At 47.7% G+C, this 16,068-nt stretch overlaps 7 protein-coding genes across 7 annotated transcripts; 3 read left to right on the top strand and 4 right to left on the bottom strand.

The window, feature by feature from the left end:
* Positions 1-973: 973 nt before the first annotated feature.
* On the top strand, positions 974-1,795 carry BKA55DRAFT_504702 (SGNH hydrolase-type esterase domain-containing protein; the record flags this gene model as incomplete). The annotated part of the gene is made up of 2 exons (XM_046187117.1): positions 974-1,052; positions 1,101-1,795. The coding sequence occupies 2 exons, from the start codon at positions 974-976 to the stop codon at positions 1,793-1,795; spliced, it is 774 nt and encodes a 257-aa protein (XP_046052636.1).
* A 173-nt stretch (positions 1,796-1,968) lies between these two features.
* Positions 1,969-2,700, bottom strand: BKA55DRAFT_672617 (uncharacterized protein; the record flags this gene model as incomplete). The annotated part of the gene is made up of 1 exon (XM_046198000.1): positions 1,969-2,700. One exon carries the CDS (start codon positions 2,698-2,700, stop codon positions 2,026-2,028), a length of 675 nt encoding a protein of 224 aa, XP_046052635.1. The 3' UTR covers positions 1,969-2,025.
* Positions 2,701-2,982: 282 nt separating this feature from the next.
* Positions 2,983-4,372, bottom strand: BKA55DRAFT_559698 (uncharacterized protein). The gene has a single exon (XM_046192005.1). The coding sequence runs from the start codon at positions 4,200-4,202 to the stop codon at positions 3,006-3,008; it is 1,197 nt and encodes a 398-aa protein (XP_046052634.1). The 5' UTR covers positions 4,203-4,372; the 3' UTR covers positions 2,983-3,005.
* A 972-nt stretch (positions 4,373-5,344) lies between these two features.
* Positions 5,345-6,205, bottom strand: BKA55DRAFT_535779 (uncharacterized protein; the record flags this gene model as incomplete). Its single annotated transcript, XM_046189741.1, has 2 exons — positions 5,345-6,081; positions 6,136-6,205. The coding sequence occupies 2 exons, from the start codon at positions 6,203-6,205 to the stop codon at positions 5,345-5,347; spliced, it is 807 nt and encodes a 268-aa protein (XP_046052633.1).
* Positions 6,206-9,403: 3,198 nt separating this feature from the next.
* On the top strand, positions 9,404-11,502 carry BKA55DRAFT_505210 (uncharacterized protein; the record flags this gene model as incomplete). Its single annotated transcript, XM_046187168.1, has 4 exons — positions 9,404-9,617; positions 9,674-9,767; positions 9,829-10,434; positions 10,491-11,502. 4 exons carry the CDS (start codon positions 9,404-9,406, stop codon positions 11,500-11,502), a joined length of 1,926 nt encoding a protein of 641 aa, XP_046052632.1.
* Positions 11,503-12,508: 1,006 nt separating this feature from the next.
* On the top strand, positions 12,509-13,307 carry BKA55DRAFT_535777 (pectate lyase; the record flags this gene model as incomplete). The annotated part of the gene is made up of 3 exons (XM_046189740.1): positions 12,509-12,707; positions 12,764-13,155; positions 13,203-13,307. The coding sequence occupies 3 exons, from the start codon at positions 12,509-12,511 to the stop codon at positions 13,305-13,307; spliced, it is 696 nt and encodes a 231-aa protein (XP_046052631.1).
* Positions 13,308-13,968: 661 nt separating this feature from the next.
* BKA55DRAFT_686335 (uncharacterized protein) lies at positions 13,969-14,273 on the bottom strand (the record flags this gene model as incomplete). The annotated part of the gene is made up of 2 exons (XM_046198922.1): positions 13,969-14,004; positions 14,049-14,273. 2 exons carry the CDS (start codon positions 14,271-14,273, stop codon positions 13,969-13,971), a joined length of 261 nt encoding a protein of 86 aa, XP_046052630.1.
* Positions 14,274-16,068: the final 1,795 nt, after the last annotated feature.

Raw genomic sequence — 16,068 nt, 5'->3', positions numbered from 1 at the left:
ACAGCCTGCAAAATCAATTCAGCTTTCTTACTGTTTGTGTTTTTATCATATGTGCTGAAATTGGGGTTTTCGTATTATTTTATACAAGAGATCTTCGAATCTCTCGGTTTCCCTTTCGCCCTCTCCATCAATTCGTGGTCATCCACGGATGAGGATACGCCGTATGCGATGCACCATTCAAATCTAGTCGTGCCTGACTGAAGCCTGCAAGATTTTAATGCCCATATGAATACGAAAACAATAAGCTTGGTGTGAGCCCCATGATGGGCAAGGAAACCATGCTGGCGCCCTTCAGCAGAACTTTCTTTTATCCGGTTCAGCCGATCGCTTTTACGATGCTCGACATGAATTTTGCATCTTCAATCAGATTTTCTCAAAGAGTAGCGTAACTTAAGAGCCGAGGTCATAATTAACATCGTATTGTCACCTTCCTGTCTAAATCTCCCCCAATGTCTCCCTATCAAAATGGGAAATGATATGCTACTATCCCCGCGCTCGGTCTCTATTCCACCGAGCCAACTTCCCCTACCTCAACGAATGATTTTAAGCTTTGACACAAAGAATCGCTGAAACAATGCCGAGATCACCGAGTGCACCGTCCCTCGTGGCATCAATCCCAAACAAAATGGCATCTTTTCCAGAAGCGGAACTTTAATATCTCGATTCCATCAATCGGCTTACATTCAAGTGCCGGCCCAATCCTAGTGAGCGTCTGGGGTCAATATGTTTTCTGAATGGTGGGAAAAGGCTTCATATCCCTGTTTCATCGGGCTTGGCACAGACGGAGACGGACCAGAATAGGTAAACGCGGAGTCTAGATCGCGAAGTCTGTTTTGTAAAACGAATGATCACCTGGATGTCAGTTTGGGGGTTAATTTATGCAATTTAATTGCTTGAAGTAGATATATACGGCTCTGGGCACTTCTTGGGTTTCATCATACACTCGTCAGTGTTATCTGAAACTCAATTCATCATGAAGCTGTCTCTTTCACTTGCGGCGCTCGCCGCTGGAGCTTTCCAGGTTGTGTCTGGACAGACAGTGTACTTTGCTGGTAAGTAAATTGGCGATGGTCTCAAAATAGACGCTGATCAGATCAAAGGTGACTCCACCATGGCAAAGAATGGAGCCAACGACGGTGTGACTGACGGCTGGGGTAACCACATCGGCAAATATCTCAAGGTCACAGCCGTCAACAAAGCCATCGGCGGTCGATCAGCCCGCTCCTACACCAACGAGGGCCGCTTCACCGAGATCGTCAACCTCGTCAAGCAAGGCGACATCGTAGTCATTGAATTCGGCCACAACGACGGCGGCTCTCCCGAAAAGAACGACAACAACCGCTCTGACTGTCCCGGCGCCGGCACAGAAGTCTGCATCTCCGACAAGACCGGCGAAAAAGTGTACACATTCGTCTTCTACGTCTCACAAGCCGCCAAAGCCCTCGTCGCCAAGGGTGCTACTGTCATCCTTAGCTCTCAAACTCCCAACAACCAATGGGAGACTGGAACGTTCGAGCCTGGAGCTCCTCGCTTCGTGGGATATGTACCTACTGCTGCCAAGGCTGTGAACAGTCCCAGCGTTACTTACGTTGATCACTTTGCTGCTATTACCAAGATGTATCAGAAGCTGGGTAATGCAAAGGTTAACTCTTTGTATCCTAAGGATCATACGCATACTAGCCCTGAGGCTGCGGACCTCATTGCTAAGGCGTTCGTTCAGGCTATTGATGAGGAGTTGAATGGAAAGACTAGCTTGAAGCCTTATATCAAGACTCCTGTCACCAAGGTGTACTAAGGTTGGTTTGCTCGAGTGTCCAAATTGGGATAATACGCGAAATTGTACATAACCTCTTTGTATATAGTGGTCATGATCATGATACTTGAAGATAGTGTATATGAAACATTTGTTCACGCTAGTCACAGCAACTCAGTGAAATAAATCTCGATCTTGTAATTATTATCGCAAATCCTGTATTAAACCCTGCTTGCTCTTGATCCTAAGAAATCAAACCTTCGTCATACTCTTCAGTTCCGTACAACAACAGCCTCCTTAACAAATGATCCCTCAACCGCAACCTTCACCAAGAACCTCGCCACGCTATTCGGCGTCGCACTATCAGACATACCCATCCCTTCACCAGCACTACCCAGTGTTTCAACTTCCTTGTCCGTCTCCTTCCCAAACTCCAATCTCACAGCTCGCACGAGTGTCCAATCCATGTCCGTCGACCTTATTTCCTTATCCAACAGATTATGGTCCTCCAGAGCGTACTTGATATTGGTCCATCTCATGAACCCTCTGCTCAGCCAAGGTAGCTTCCCCCATGAGTCCCCAACGCCCGCCGTTGACATGACGACAATGCGCTTGATGCCCGCATCTTTCAGAACCTCGCAAGCATTGACGCATGAGTCTGCGAGAAAACGAGGAGGTGAAACTTGAGCTGCAAAGGGACTGTCTGATTTGCGGACTGTGTTGAGAGTCATGATTGCTGCAGACGGCGTCAAGCCTGGAGCAGCTGCAAGAGCACGGCTGATATCGTCTTTGGAGAGGGGCGAGCCGGTAACGACAGTGAGGCCAGGCTGAGAAGAGACTTTGCTGGCATCGCGTACAAGTGCTACAGCGGTGTGATGTTGGGAAAGAAGTTCGGATACGACATATTTGCCAGTTCTGCCTGTTGCGCCAAGGAGGAGGAAATGCATGGCTTTGAAGGAGGAGGGTTTGACTGAGGAGGCTTATAATATCTCAGCGAAAAGTTGAAGAAGGATGGTAGCTTCTGATGGAAATTGAATGATGAGAAGAGTATCAATGGCTCAATGACTTGTTTATATACATGGACCTGCATCTTGGGCTGAACAGCGGAGTCAGCCCCTCATTGGTCGGTTCGGTCAGCATACTGGTATGGGATGAGCCGCAATCTTACGCACAGATCCGACTCGCGTCTCGGGCTTACAAATTCGTGTCGGACTTGGCAATGGAATATCGCGGCATGTAATGAGTCATTCGTCTATCTAGATTGCTTTGCTAAGCTACTACCAATTCCCCGACGCATATCATAGTCCTTCAGTCGTTCGTTAACAATATTCGCCAACTCTTGCAGTTGATTGTTTTCCTCCCTTAGCTTGGAATCAAGATCTGGTGAAGTTTCTAAAGTTCCAAGAAGAATGATTTTCAGTATTAGATACAAGATGCGCAGGAATTTGTCAGAGATAGACTCGGGCTCTCCCGGCAGTGTCTCCTTCTGAAGAGTCTCAAGAGACCCAAGCCATGAGTGCAAGCCATCAAGCAAGGCCCGTCTTTCGGAAAGAAGTGAATGAGCCTGATTCTCCGGCTGGACCATCGCAGTCTTTTCAAGAAGCACGATAGTTGACGTCGCGACTTTCGTGAGTTCCGCTCGCATGTTTGGTGCCAGTTTTCGATCATTCGTCTCAGTAGGTGGCGTCATTATGCTGGAATATGCTGAGGGGTGTTGTTCTGTGAACCTGCAAGGGGCAGCAAACAGCTTTATAATAAAGATGTCTAAGGAGGGTAGGCCATTATGACGCGCGGGCATTATGCCATCTGCAGTCAGGTATGGTCTGGCGCGGTACTTGCGCAGGATATTCAGCCCACGAATTATGTGCAGTCCCATGGCCGAGAAGTTACCACGGACTTGCTCAACGCTGATCAGGACTTGGCAACAAAGCAATGCAGATTTCAGGCTGCCGGGGCTGGGGTATGCGAGATTGGATGCAAGGCTAGTCAAAGCCTTGCTGTATTGCTGAAGACCATAGTTGTAACTCAATTTCTGCTGTTCGTCAGCCTCACATACATCTCCTTCTTTCTTTGACTCGAGATTTCCACGAAGAGCCCTCAGTGACAGCAGAGCATGGCGTATTGAATCGTGAGTCAAGCTAGCTTGGAGGACCTGCTCTGCCTCTTCATTGCAGCTCAGGTCAACGTCGAAAATTGTTTTGGTAGAGAAATAACGATTAAGGTCGCTGGTACTCAGTGGAAGTTCTTCGATAGCGGGATCATGCGCAGAACTTGCATCAACCAAGCTTGGCTGCGTCGTGCTGGCAGTCTGGCTGGAGAAAGGTCTAAAGACAGACTCATAACCATCGCATTTCCGGCCAGTCTTGACACATCTCTCACAGAAAGGCTTAGCCTCGTCACACTTGATCTTTCTGATTCTATTTTCGGTAAGTATAGACATTGCGAGCATGAAATAGTGGAGTCTTGGCTGACCGGCATGTTGCGCACCCCGTCTTCACCTTGGTTCGGCCTCGAGAAGCTGGTTTCGGGGCAGTCATGGCGCAAATTGTCATGTAGCTGAAGATCTGCGAGGTGTGAAAGAGGAAAAATACCGAACAGACGAATGAACAGCTAAAGAGGTGAATTGTTCGAAGGATCGAGTCGCTTTCGCCTTGGTGATCCGTCAAAGGTTAGGCCCAAAGTCAGCACTAACCGCATTGGGAAACAAGAGCGAACAAGCCAATCGCTGTCGAGTAACTGCGAGCCAACTCACTTCGCTTGTTGGCGGTAGACCAGCAAAATTTAGGCTCCTCATGCTTTGATGAAACTGATTCAAATGTTGCCAATTGCGGAAGGCTAGAAAGTGCGATGAAGAGAGTTGGTTCACAGAATATCCAGATCATCCTCACTGATCCTATCGTCTGGGTTTGATGTCAAACGTGTCTTGATATGCCCAGCAATTTCGAAGGATGTTATTATCTCAAGTCGCTGTTGGAGAACCAAGTTTCGCAGATATGTCAGTAGAGCTTGACCTCTAATTCGAAGCATGTTACTCGAAGTATGTCGATAGTCTCGGCATAGCTAAAATTCACGTTCGTCAAAGAGCCAAGACACATCCGAGTGCGCATACTTCTGGCGACAAAGCACGAGGTCGAGAATTGGGGAGTACCAAAAGCTGTCTGGTACGGTCTTTCCATATGGCATCGGTTTCTTTCTCGCGTCATGCCGCATTTGTACACCGAAGACGGTAGCTCAAATTGAACGTGGTCAGATATGCCAAAGACTTATGATTGTAAAGTTACTTAATACTTAGTTAAAGTTAGCTACTGGCCCATTTTAGTAAAGCCATATAACAATCGGGGAATACACACTAAACTTTGGTTCAGATAGATGAGACTTGAGACTAAGGGCGGATCATTCTATTCACAGCTATGATTCTATCATACGATTTCGTCGATACCATGCTAATCCCTTATGATTCCTGCCCACAGCAGACGACAATGTCACACAAAAGACTGCCTCTGCGTCCAAAAAGAAAACCCAAGCCCCTGACTCATCCCTCCACTGGCCCATCACTCTCTAATGTCCAAAGTAGTCGTCCATGACGATGATTTAGTGGCGCAAAAGCTCAGCAGCCTCCGCCTCAGGAGACTCCTTGACCTTCACAGCCCCGGTGATACAAGTGGCCTTGATAGATTCCTCAAATTGGGTAAAATCGACGTTTCCATAAGACTGGATCCAGTCGTGGACGCTTGGGAAGATTTGAGCAGCGTCAAAATTGTGCCCAATGCCTTTGAAGATCAGGGGTTGGTAAGTCGGGTCGACGATGTGTCGGTCACCCAAGTCATCAAGTGGATTGCGATCATAGATCAGCCAGACAGGATGTCCAGGCGCAACAGCATCGATGACGAGGACATAGTCAGTTTCGGGCCAGTATGAGGTCACACTGTCGCAATTAACCCTCTTCAACAACTGGCCAACAGGGAGGATCAGGGCAGGAAGAGAGTCGCCGGCTCCGTGAAGGGCGGAAGTCTCGAGCCGAAGGAGTCCCGGATGAACATCGCCGTCGATTTCTTCATAGCTCAGAGAACCAGGCCATGGTGAAACGGCAAAGGTGCCTTCATCATTGGCGACCAGATCAAATTTGTCCATGAAATCACTGACCAACTGAAAACGAACGTGACAGATCTCCTCGACGTTTGCAAAGTCCGTAGTGGTGAGCTTCTGGAGCCACTGCAGGGGTGACTGACGCGGGGTGAAGTCACTGGATGCCATATTCAAGAACGGAATCAAGCTGTTATCGCGGGCGGTTTCTTCCTCGAGTCTCTGCATGTAGACTGTTGGGGAAACTGGAGTGACGGGGTGAGCATGGTTCGGTAATATCTTGAGGGGAAAGCTCTTACCTTCGAAAGGGTTACCAACAGCTGCCTTGATCTCGGCGAAGCGAGCTTTAGAAATCTCGTTGTTCTCCATTGTATCGGTGGCCACTTGCAATAGAGCTTGGTAGAAGAGTGTCGAGAACGTCGAGAACGTCGATGGCAATGATAGGCGTGTTTCCTGATAGATAATTTGTAGGTTAGTAGCGTCCTCCGATATGTTATTGTCTTTATGCAGGTTCGTACAGAGAATGATGTGAGCACCTGAGCAGGTTCTGAATGTTGTTTATCGAATCAGATGATTGGTTCGGGACAAAAGTCCAAGGCGATGGGTTGTGTTTCGTAGTGTTTGAAGTATGGAAATGTTGAGTTGTGTTTGAGAAGGATCAAAGACTGATGTGGTAGAAGGGAAGAGAATCCTTTGATGATGGGGTGAGGATGAAGAAGGAAGAAAGAAAGAAGATTAAAACAGAGAAGCAGAGGAGCAATTTATTATCTGGTTTAGCGCTAGTGGATTGCTGTGAATCACCGTCACTGGCTTCGGTGTTACAACTGCCGGTGCCAGAACTTGCCAGTGCCATAGCATTCCCTATCGCCTAGAGACGAAAGTGAGCAAACAGCAGGCAGCGATACTGAGTTATTCGCCTCTTATTGTTCTTCTACGCACTGCGTACCGATGTTCACTTGTGATCTCGCACAATCGTGATGGGCCACGAACAATGCCTACTCCCTTGCCCTGTTCTTGTACCAGATATTGAAGCAACTGAGTCATAAGATAAATAATATTCAGACATTTAATCATTTGATGTAATCCTGAAGTGAAGTCACCACTCTGTCATTTGATATCCGAAGGTGTAAGAGTTCTCATTCCCTCGGCTACACGTCGTTTTTCCCAACACTACGCCTGATCTTCCTATCTAACGACAACTACATTGGTATATTCTGCTCACAAGCTTGAACAAAGGTATCCGCTTACCGCAAGACAGTTTATTTCTTCCAGTAAAGCCTATCGAGAAAACGTTTCGCCCGAGGTATGACAGGATCGAGCTTGACGCTGGTCGAAACACATGAACGTGAAGTCAAGGCTCTGATCCTGATAATGCAAGATCTCCAAGTCGAAACCGCACGTTACGCCGACCTTCCCCAAGTGTCCGTTAACGATACTACTTACCTCATCACCCTTGGATCGTATTTCTTCTATGGACCATTATATACTATCAAAGAGTTCGTGAAAGGCTGAACCGAGATCGAACACCCGCTCAGTGTCTTTGACCTGTACTTGGGGCTCAGGGGTATTACAAGCTTTTAGTACAGCACATCCATGGCGACCTACAAGAGCCATCGGCGTACTATTTAATGCTATGGCGCTTGCTCGATACATGCCAAACAACCCGTCTGTACAAAAACAATAGAGTGAATGTTGGACCACCTGAGACCGAGGGACTACTTGGACCAGAGAGTGGGCGGAACTCCCTCCCTGGTCAACTTTGAGCTACTTTCAAGAGCTGAATGGCGCGTCAAAGATGAGATAGCCTGGGCTTGTATTTCTGAACATGAGCATGGACAAGGCATAGGACTAGCTAAGCCCATGCCTACGCAAAATACAACTGCTGGTGGTTCCCAGTGCCGGAAGGAATTGGGAACGCGTCCCCGGTGTCATATTTGTTTGTAGACGCGCCTGAACAATCCGAAATATGCCATATCAACTTCAGCAAACCATTATTGACACAACAAATACATTTGTCGAAACAGCCCACGATAGCCGCCGTGATATCCCGGCCCCTAAAAACACCCAGAAGGCCCTAAGGGGCATTTAACTCATCAAGATGACGTCCAGCGCCTCTTGACTGCCGCTCCCTCTAAGCAATGGCCGGGTGGACGCACTATCAAGCGCTCTTCATACACAAAGTCAATTTGTATGTCACGAAGAGAGAGGAGGAAGCAAATATGAGAATGTACGAAAGAGAATTGAACCAAGCCTTACCTGTGTAGAGACCGATGCATGTTCCCCCTTGAAATATTAATAGAGGAATTGACAATTGGCTTGCAAAATCTGGGACAGAGTGGAATATAGGAAGGCTAATCCAGCAAATATTTGACGGTAAATGTTTGGAGCATTTGAAGTACAGCGCCGTGCTTTCTCCTCTTTTTATGAATGGGCAAAAATGAGTACTTCAAGATATTTCCGAGACTTGGAATTTGCGAATTGTATTAACAGATCCGAAAGACAATGGAGAGTGCTGCTGTTGCTATTGTACTGCTTCTCTTATGCTCCCTCCGTGCTACCTGTCAGTGTAATTTGCGAGGGCTCAATAGGAAGCTTTATTGCATGTGAATCGAGACTTTAAGTTCCCCGTGAAAAAGCGGAGGTTGAGGCCCGATGGTCATGTTTCTGCAAGGATGACGGCCACGGCATAAAGCCTCTGCAGAAGCTGAACTGTGTGGCGTTCCGGTGAGGGCGCCTCCCTGCACGCGCCACCAATATTCTTTGCAGATCACTTCTTGTGATTTGGTGATCCTGTTACACTTTCTACCACCATTTTCTGTAATCGACGCCATGCTGAACCCATTCTGCTTGTTTGTAAAGTTGTGTCTGTCCTAGGAGCTGGCGCAATACTTTCCATCCTCTTCATAATAAACGAGGGCTTAAATCACAGCGTTTAGTTGTCGGCATTTCCCGGTGCGGTAAATCCCAACACCGCGTACACACTTTGTTCTCGAGACCGTTTGGTATCCATCATTTGTCATTCTTACTCTGGTGGCGTACAGCTTCCATGTTCTAGGACGTCGCAGAACGGTGTCGGATGGGGGTAGCTGAACAGCAGGGAATTGGAATATCTCACGATCTATTACCTTGTTCGCCTGGAGAACACCAGTATGACGAACATAAAAGTTTCGAAGAATACTAAAAATCAAGCAGAACTCAATGGGGGGAACGGAATCTTGTTCGGTACCAACATCGCGATCAACAAGGCACACTGACCTTACCGTATCAGCGCCCGGACAGCCACATCCAGCCTACAATCAGCGTGCATCGTGTCGGGAACCAGGACGAATCTGTCCAGCTCGCGCCAATTCGAGTGCCACCTTCAATAGCCTTCGGTGGAAGACACCCTTCATCTAGATCACCCAGTGGCGCCAACTTCTTCTCAGATGTGCAGAGCCTGGCCCGTACCTAAATGAAGCAAGGTATGAGCAGGAGGCTCAAAAGGATGAGACTCCCGCTGTTGTGCGGAGTCAAGTGTCCATGCCGTGAAGCCTCCCCATTCCATCTGTAACCCTACTACAACAGGCCATGGAGACTTTCATACAGAAGCACATCGGGTTCATATGGACTCGAGCTATACTTGCCCTGCTTCTCACCGTCGGCTGGGTTGCCGCCAAGAACCCCAAAGATGACTTTTGCCGAAGATTTGCACACCAAACAACCGTCATTGACGACAAGCTTTACATCGATGGTGGCTGGGTCAACTTTGATGACTTCCAGCAAACTCACGAGAACTACTCTAGTATGCCGACCTAGCAGTTTGCGAACAAGTTCCTAGATCACTGATTACCACTAAAGATACCTGGCTCGCATACCACGACCTCAACAACCTCGTCGAACGAGGCGGCGATCTTTGGCCAGACCTGAATATCAGCCTAAGCAAGAATGACAGGTACGATGACCCTGCCCTTCTTGACCTCCTCTTTTGAGATATGCTAATCCCGATACAACAGTATCCCGAGTGTACACGGTGGTATCCTCTGGGGCGATGGCGTGAACAAGCGATTCTACCTCTACGGCGGCGAATGGAACAACGGTTTCTCACAAGAGCCCTACAGCCTACTCAGCTACGACATCATCTACGACAAGTGGGACGACTTCGGGACGCCCGACATAACCCCTCCGCCCAAGGTCGCCTCGTACGGCGCTGGTGTCGGTGTCTCAGAGACTGGCATGGGGTACTATCTGGGAGGATGGATAAGCAACGCCTCAATGAGCGGATGGACCGACGACCGGACCATGAGTTCCAACTTCTATACGTATTCCTACGACTCGGGAAAGTTCACACAGGCGGCTGGTCTCAGCAAACAACCTAGAGCTGAAGGTGGTATGGTCTGGATACCGGCTGGCGATTCTCTCGGTCTACTTGTATACCTTGGAGGTATTGTCGACCCTTATGGCAACAACACGGAGGCTCCTCAGGCATTTGATGAAGTCTTTGTCTTTGATGCCAAGGGAAACTCGTGGTCAACTCAGAAAACGACTGGAGAAATACCGCAGAATAGGCGTCAATTCTGCGTCGATGTGGCGTGGGCACCAGACAAGTCTTCCTTCAATATGTAAGTCAGCTGAATTCTAGCGATATCACTCGGATTGTATATTAATCTCGTCGAAGATACCTCTGGGGAGGATTGAGCGTGCAGCCACCAGTTGTAAATGCAACCTCATTCAACGACATCTACATCCTAACCCTCCCGTCGTTCATCTGGGTGAAAGCTTACCCAGACCATCACGGAAATGCTACTCTCCCTCCAGAATACGACCACTACAGCGCATCGTGCAACATGGTTAAACACATGTCCCAACTTTTCGTCATCGGAGGCACCTACACCGACACGGATGCCTGCGATCTAGCGTATGATGCTTGGTCAATGCACAATTTCTGGACTGGAACGAACAACAACGCTGGCAACAACGAGACGTACTGGGCTATCTATAACCCAAACATCACTGAGAACGTTGTACCTGTTGATGTCTACAACGTTACTGGTGGAAACAAGAAAGGTGGTGCGAAACTCGAAGCCCCCAAGGACGGGTTTGATGAGGGAAATAAGCCGCTTCAAGACTTACTGGGACGCAGGCCGGAAATAGCAGAGCGTTCGCCAACACGCTCTATCCCCTCTACGACAGGTACATCAACAGCCTCGCCAAAGCCAACGGAGACAAACAGCCCTGATTCAAAGCTCTCTACTGGTGCTATTGTTGGTATCGCCATCGGCGGCGCTGTAGGGCTGGGTCTTCTGCTACTTGCATGGTTCTGTATCGGCAAGAAAGTCAATCGCCGTCGTGAGGAGAGGCGTCAATCTTCAATGACCCAAAGCCAGTATCAATCTAACGGGGGAAACTTGATACATCCTCCTAGCACGGTCAGTCCGCTCACATCGACCGGATATTGGGGACATGGACCTGAGCCCGTAAGCCCGCATCACATGAGTCCTCACCAGTCTATCTCTGTTTACCAAGCACCACCTACAGAGCTTCCTGCTGAGCAACACGGGGATGGATATGGTGTGAACGAGCTCCCTCAGTATGCAGTCGGTAGAAAGACACCTGTCTCGCCTGGAGTGTCTTCTCAGAGTTGGTCTCCTGGTCCTCCTTCAAGCTATACACCGGACAGACGCAACTAGCGGTTTCTTAAGAGGCAGTTGTCTCACGTGGTGCCTGGTAAATGGATTGGGCATTTCTTGTTACGGTTCTGTCAATACACTTTGTAATAGTAATATTGAATTGTCAAATTGCAACAGCTCTCGATAAAAACAACCATTAAAAGGCCTATTCACATTTCCAAGTGAAAGGTACAAGTCTTCCACAATAACCTATTCAAGGGTCATCTCGTTGATACAGATATCTGGCCAAAAGATACGATATGGTCATGAAAATCTAGCTAAGTTGGCGAGCCTGTCCAGCCGTTCACTCTGACATCGAAGCGAACACCGTCCTAGCATTAACAGGCACTAAACTTTGATCACCCAACTTTTACTTAGCCAGTGGATGTATTGTTTAGTAAGTCTGCTTTTCCGATTCTGTCAGCATGGCCATGGTTAAAGTATGGTCGGAAAAGTGTCTTATGGGATGCAGAGGTCTCACGGGAGCTGGTGTAAGTGCGCAAATTGGTCGCCGGTTCAAAAGAGGCTTCACTCGTGTATTTTTATTCCTTTCAAGACACTATTCATTCCAAGCGCACCTATCTTTGTCAAAGAATATTGAGTTGCTGGAAAGCGACCATCCAATGAGACGACACCTGCCCAATGCAGAAATTGAATCTCTCGGAGCCTCGGAGCCTTTTCAAGCATAAAGACAAGCTTGATCGTAGCGACTTCCATCGAGGAGTGACTTCAACCAATGGCCGTTCGATACTGACACACTCTGGTCTTGGGAACAGTCCCCTTGTTCATTGATATCGGATATGACTGGAGGAATTACTGTCACTGATCGCCAGGATACCACCTGGATGGTACCCCCGCTCGCATGGCTGGACGTTACAGGGAATAATGCATGCACGTAGACTTGGCATGAAGGAACACTGAGAGAGCATTTGGAGACAGACGAGTGAAAAGTATAAAGGACCGTGCTATGCCTTGTGGATATCAATTCACTCTTGATACCTAACAGCCAGCTTCAACAACATTTATAATGTATTTTCCCAACGCAATTGCTCTTCTTACGGCCCTCCCATCGGTCTTCGCCTGTAAGGGTTATACTGGAGGCCTTCCCAAGCACACAGGAACCAAGACGCTCAGTGCTCCTCAATATATTAAGAAAGGCCAGACTTTTGACGCTGGCTGGGTCAAGTACGATCGTGGCGTAAAATGTACCGGCCAGGCTGAAGGAGGTAAATCACCAGAATATCATCATGCCAACAACGGTCACTGACTGCTTTTTCTTCAGGCGAGAAGGATACCGTTTTCGTCCTCGAAGACGGAGCCAAACTTCGAAACGTTGTCATCGGTGCTAACCAACGCGAAGGAGTTTACTGCCTCGGATCCTGCACTCTTGAATTCGTCTGGTTTGAAGACGTCTGCGAGGATGCCATCTCGATCAAGGGCGGCGGCACAGCCAATATCATCGGAGGTGGCGCCTACAAGGCTGCTGATAAAATCATTCAGCATAACGGCTGTGGTCATGTCAACATCATCAACTTCTACGCCAACGATTACGGCAAGGTGTACAGGTCTTGCGGTAACTGCAAGGGTAACTGCAGACGCTCGGTTCATATGGAGGGTACAACTGCTGTTAACGGTGGTGAGCTGATGGGCATCAACACCAACTTGGGCGATAAGGTATGTATCGTGATCATGAGAGTGACTACGTGGCTAATGTATTATAGGCCACTTACTCCAATAACTGTTATCCCAAGGTTCAATGCCAGGGCTATAATGGCTGTGACAAGGGCAACGGCGCTTGTGAGCCTACAAAGGCAGGTCTTTGCTGAATGGATCTACAACTACGTCCCAATAGAAACTATCATCAGTTTCAGACGAGCTTTGAACCTCAGAATCACTGATTGAGTGGTGGAAGATTTGCTTTGGCATCACCATCTTCAACGGATATATTTTGTTACGAGTCATCACTATCATCGTTAGTCGATAATCATCTTACATAAATACATCTTTATTGCGCATAAACCCATGCTCAATGACTCGAATCATCTATTCTCTATGGTATATAGTTGTGATTTTGTCTCACACGTCTTCCCGTGTCGTGTAAAGAGATCATCCATGCTAGGCGTTTCTCGATGGATTATCGGAGTCTGCTAGCGCAATATTGCTCTGACTGTCAATCTGAACCCGAGTTTCCATAATAATGTGTCTTGAATTTGAGTCATCGTCGTGTAGTCTATCCCAGTTCCCTTTTCCTGACGCGGTAGTGCGTATCTGCCCATGGGAATTGAGTGACTTGAGAGGCATGTCGCCGCTGTATGGCATCCTCTGGTAGAGATGCATTATTCATATATACAGGGAATTTAGTGGTTATGAGGTAACTTACCGGTCCTGGAGTGACTTTTCCTCCTGAGAGGTTCATCAACTTGGCCAAACAGCTACCGAAGAGTTTAAGTGATGGCAAAGAGCAGGCTATAACGGCCAAGCTTGATTCTAGAGTAGACCAAAGAAGAAGCCGGCCTTGGGATACTGCGCTCGTTAGTCGAAGAACCATAGAGGGTTTATCCAGTCACCATACACATGGCGTCCTTGGGGTAGTTGTTGATGTCGATGTACTTGTAGGACACAATGCGCATAAGGGCAGCTATACTAGCCAGCACGCCTAGCCCTAGAACCGCGACGACCGCTAGCTTACTACGCCTGTTCATCTGTAGTGAATAGACGATGAAGAAAGGCGTAATAGTACACGTCCAATCGGCAGCAACCTGAACCGACGTACCCACGTAACTGAGGTACATGAACCCTGTACCAGACTTGCAGTGACCGAGGCCAGGATTTCAGTACGCTGCGAATGGAACACAGTTGACAAATAGCCAACCCACGCATATGACGCATGTAGCGCCCATGATACCCATTATTCCATACATGATGTATTTATCGAGAAATCACAGCCGTAAAGCGCATGGCTTTGATGTCAAGTTATTAATGAGTTTGAGCAATGCCTGCCGCTTATGGGGCGTTTGGAAACCCAAAGAGAGGCAACACAATGGGATGTCCCTATGGGTTCAGTGGATACTACGGATCACAGGGTTACAATCCGGCACTAAGGCGAAAGCTTTGGGCCTTGAGACACCAGATCGGATCTCGTCCAGAAAATAGTAGATCCTCTCTTCAAGCGTTAGGTCTAGTATTTGATCCCTTACAGTGGAAGGCCATCTTGTCAAAGATGCGCGCTACTATCAAGGTTATGGTTCTCCGCGAACGAGGTTGTAAGTTGCTCATGCTGTATTCAAAATTGCCCCATCCTTTAAATACTTCGCATAACGAGGTTTTGTCCCAGATTGCGGAGTAAACCTAATAGGATCTGCGAGCGTCGCGCCGCAATTGGCGTGTTGGTCGCCTTACAGGGCCTCTTTGTTGGTTTGGGGGGTCGGGGAACAAATCCCATCATTGTCGTATCCACCAACATTCCTCTCGATAATGATATAAGTAGGTGAAACAGTGAAAAACCCCGGTGGGCAGTGCCATCCCTTGCGGAACTTGCTGTACCCGAGACCTTAAGCCCCTTATACTGTTCCGCATCCCATCCCAACTTTGTCGGTCACAGTGTCTTTCCTCAAGCACTTAGAACCATTGCAATGTCTTTCTTGTTTGGTAGGCCTTGTGTCCCTGCTCTCGTCCCAACGGACCAGGTCATCCCACTTCATGTCTGGGATCATAGTCCACTTTACAGAAGGATCCCTTTGTATATTCTGAAGGTGTTTGATGATTTTCTTGATCTACAGAAGCTCCGCAGTAACATTGAGACATTGGTCTCGCAGAGAACATGGCGAAAGCTAGGCGGCCGGCTGAGAAAAAAGGTATTTCTACCTCATACTATTGTCATTTTTCTTATACTGTATCAGGATAATGGCTATCTCGAATACCATATCCCTGTCGAATTCAGCAAAGATCGACCAGCCGTTGGCTTCAATCATGTTTAACACTCTGATCTTCTCAAAAATGACCATCCAATTGCTTCACGACTATCAAAACCATCACCGAGACCGGCCATCATTGGAGCGACTGATGAAACATTGAGCTTAGCATGCGGTACGGGATGTCCAAAATCAATTGACAATTTCATCTACTCAGATCGACCGATGCTGGGGCTCCATGTCCTATCCTTCAAGGATGCTACCCTCTTTACACTCCATTGGCTTCACATAGCCTGCGATGCTATGGGTATGAAGGGCTTGGTTGATGGTTGGGTTCGGGCACTGGAGGGTAGTCGAATCCCCGAACAACAAGGTTTCGATTATGATCCTCTCGCAGAACTGGGGAGACATCCGAAAGAATCACACACACCCGTAGATCAACGAATGACGGCGGCTTCATTGCTCACGTACGGCCTGGAGAATGGATATTCCCTTACCATTATAGTAAAGGAGATACCAAGTTCTGTGTGGTGATTATAAGCTCTTAGCCACAGGTCTTAATTATAAATAATATATCTAGCTTACATTTAGATATTATATTATAATGCCTAATTAATTATTATAATATAAATACTAATAAAAGAAAACCTAAATTATAACTTTTTTATTTAATATT

Source organism: Fusarium redolens (assembly GCF_020744475.1).
Source record: "Fusarium redolens strain MPI-CAGE-AT-0023 chromosome Unknown BKA55scaffold_4, whole genome shotgun sequence".
Lineage (NCBI taxonomy): Eukaryota > Fungi > Ascomycota > Sordariomycetes > Hypocreales > Nectriaceae > Fusarium > Fusarium redolens.
Note: the sequence above shows the minus strand (reverse complement) of the source record. Positions and strands in the feature narration are given on the sequence as shown.

What these genes read in the sequence shown, in the direction of transcription:
- BKA55DRAFT_559698 (XM_046192005.1), bottom strand. Translation starts at nt 4,202, where the DNA reads ATGCTCGCAATGTCTATACTTACCGAAAATAGAATCAGAAAGATCAAG.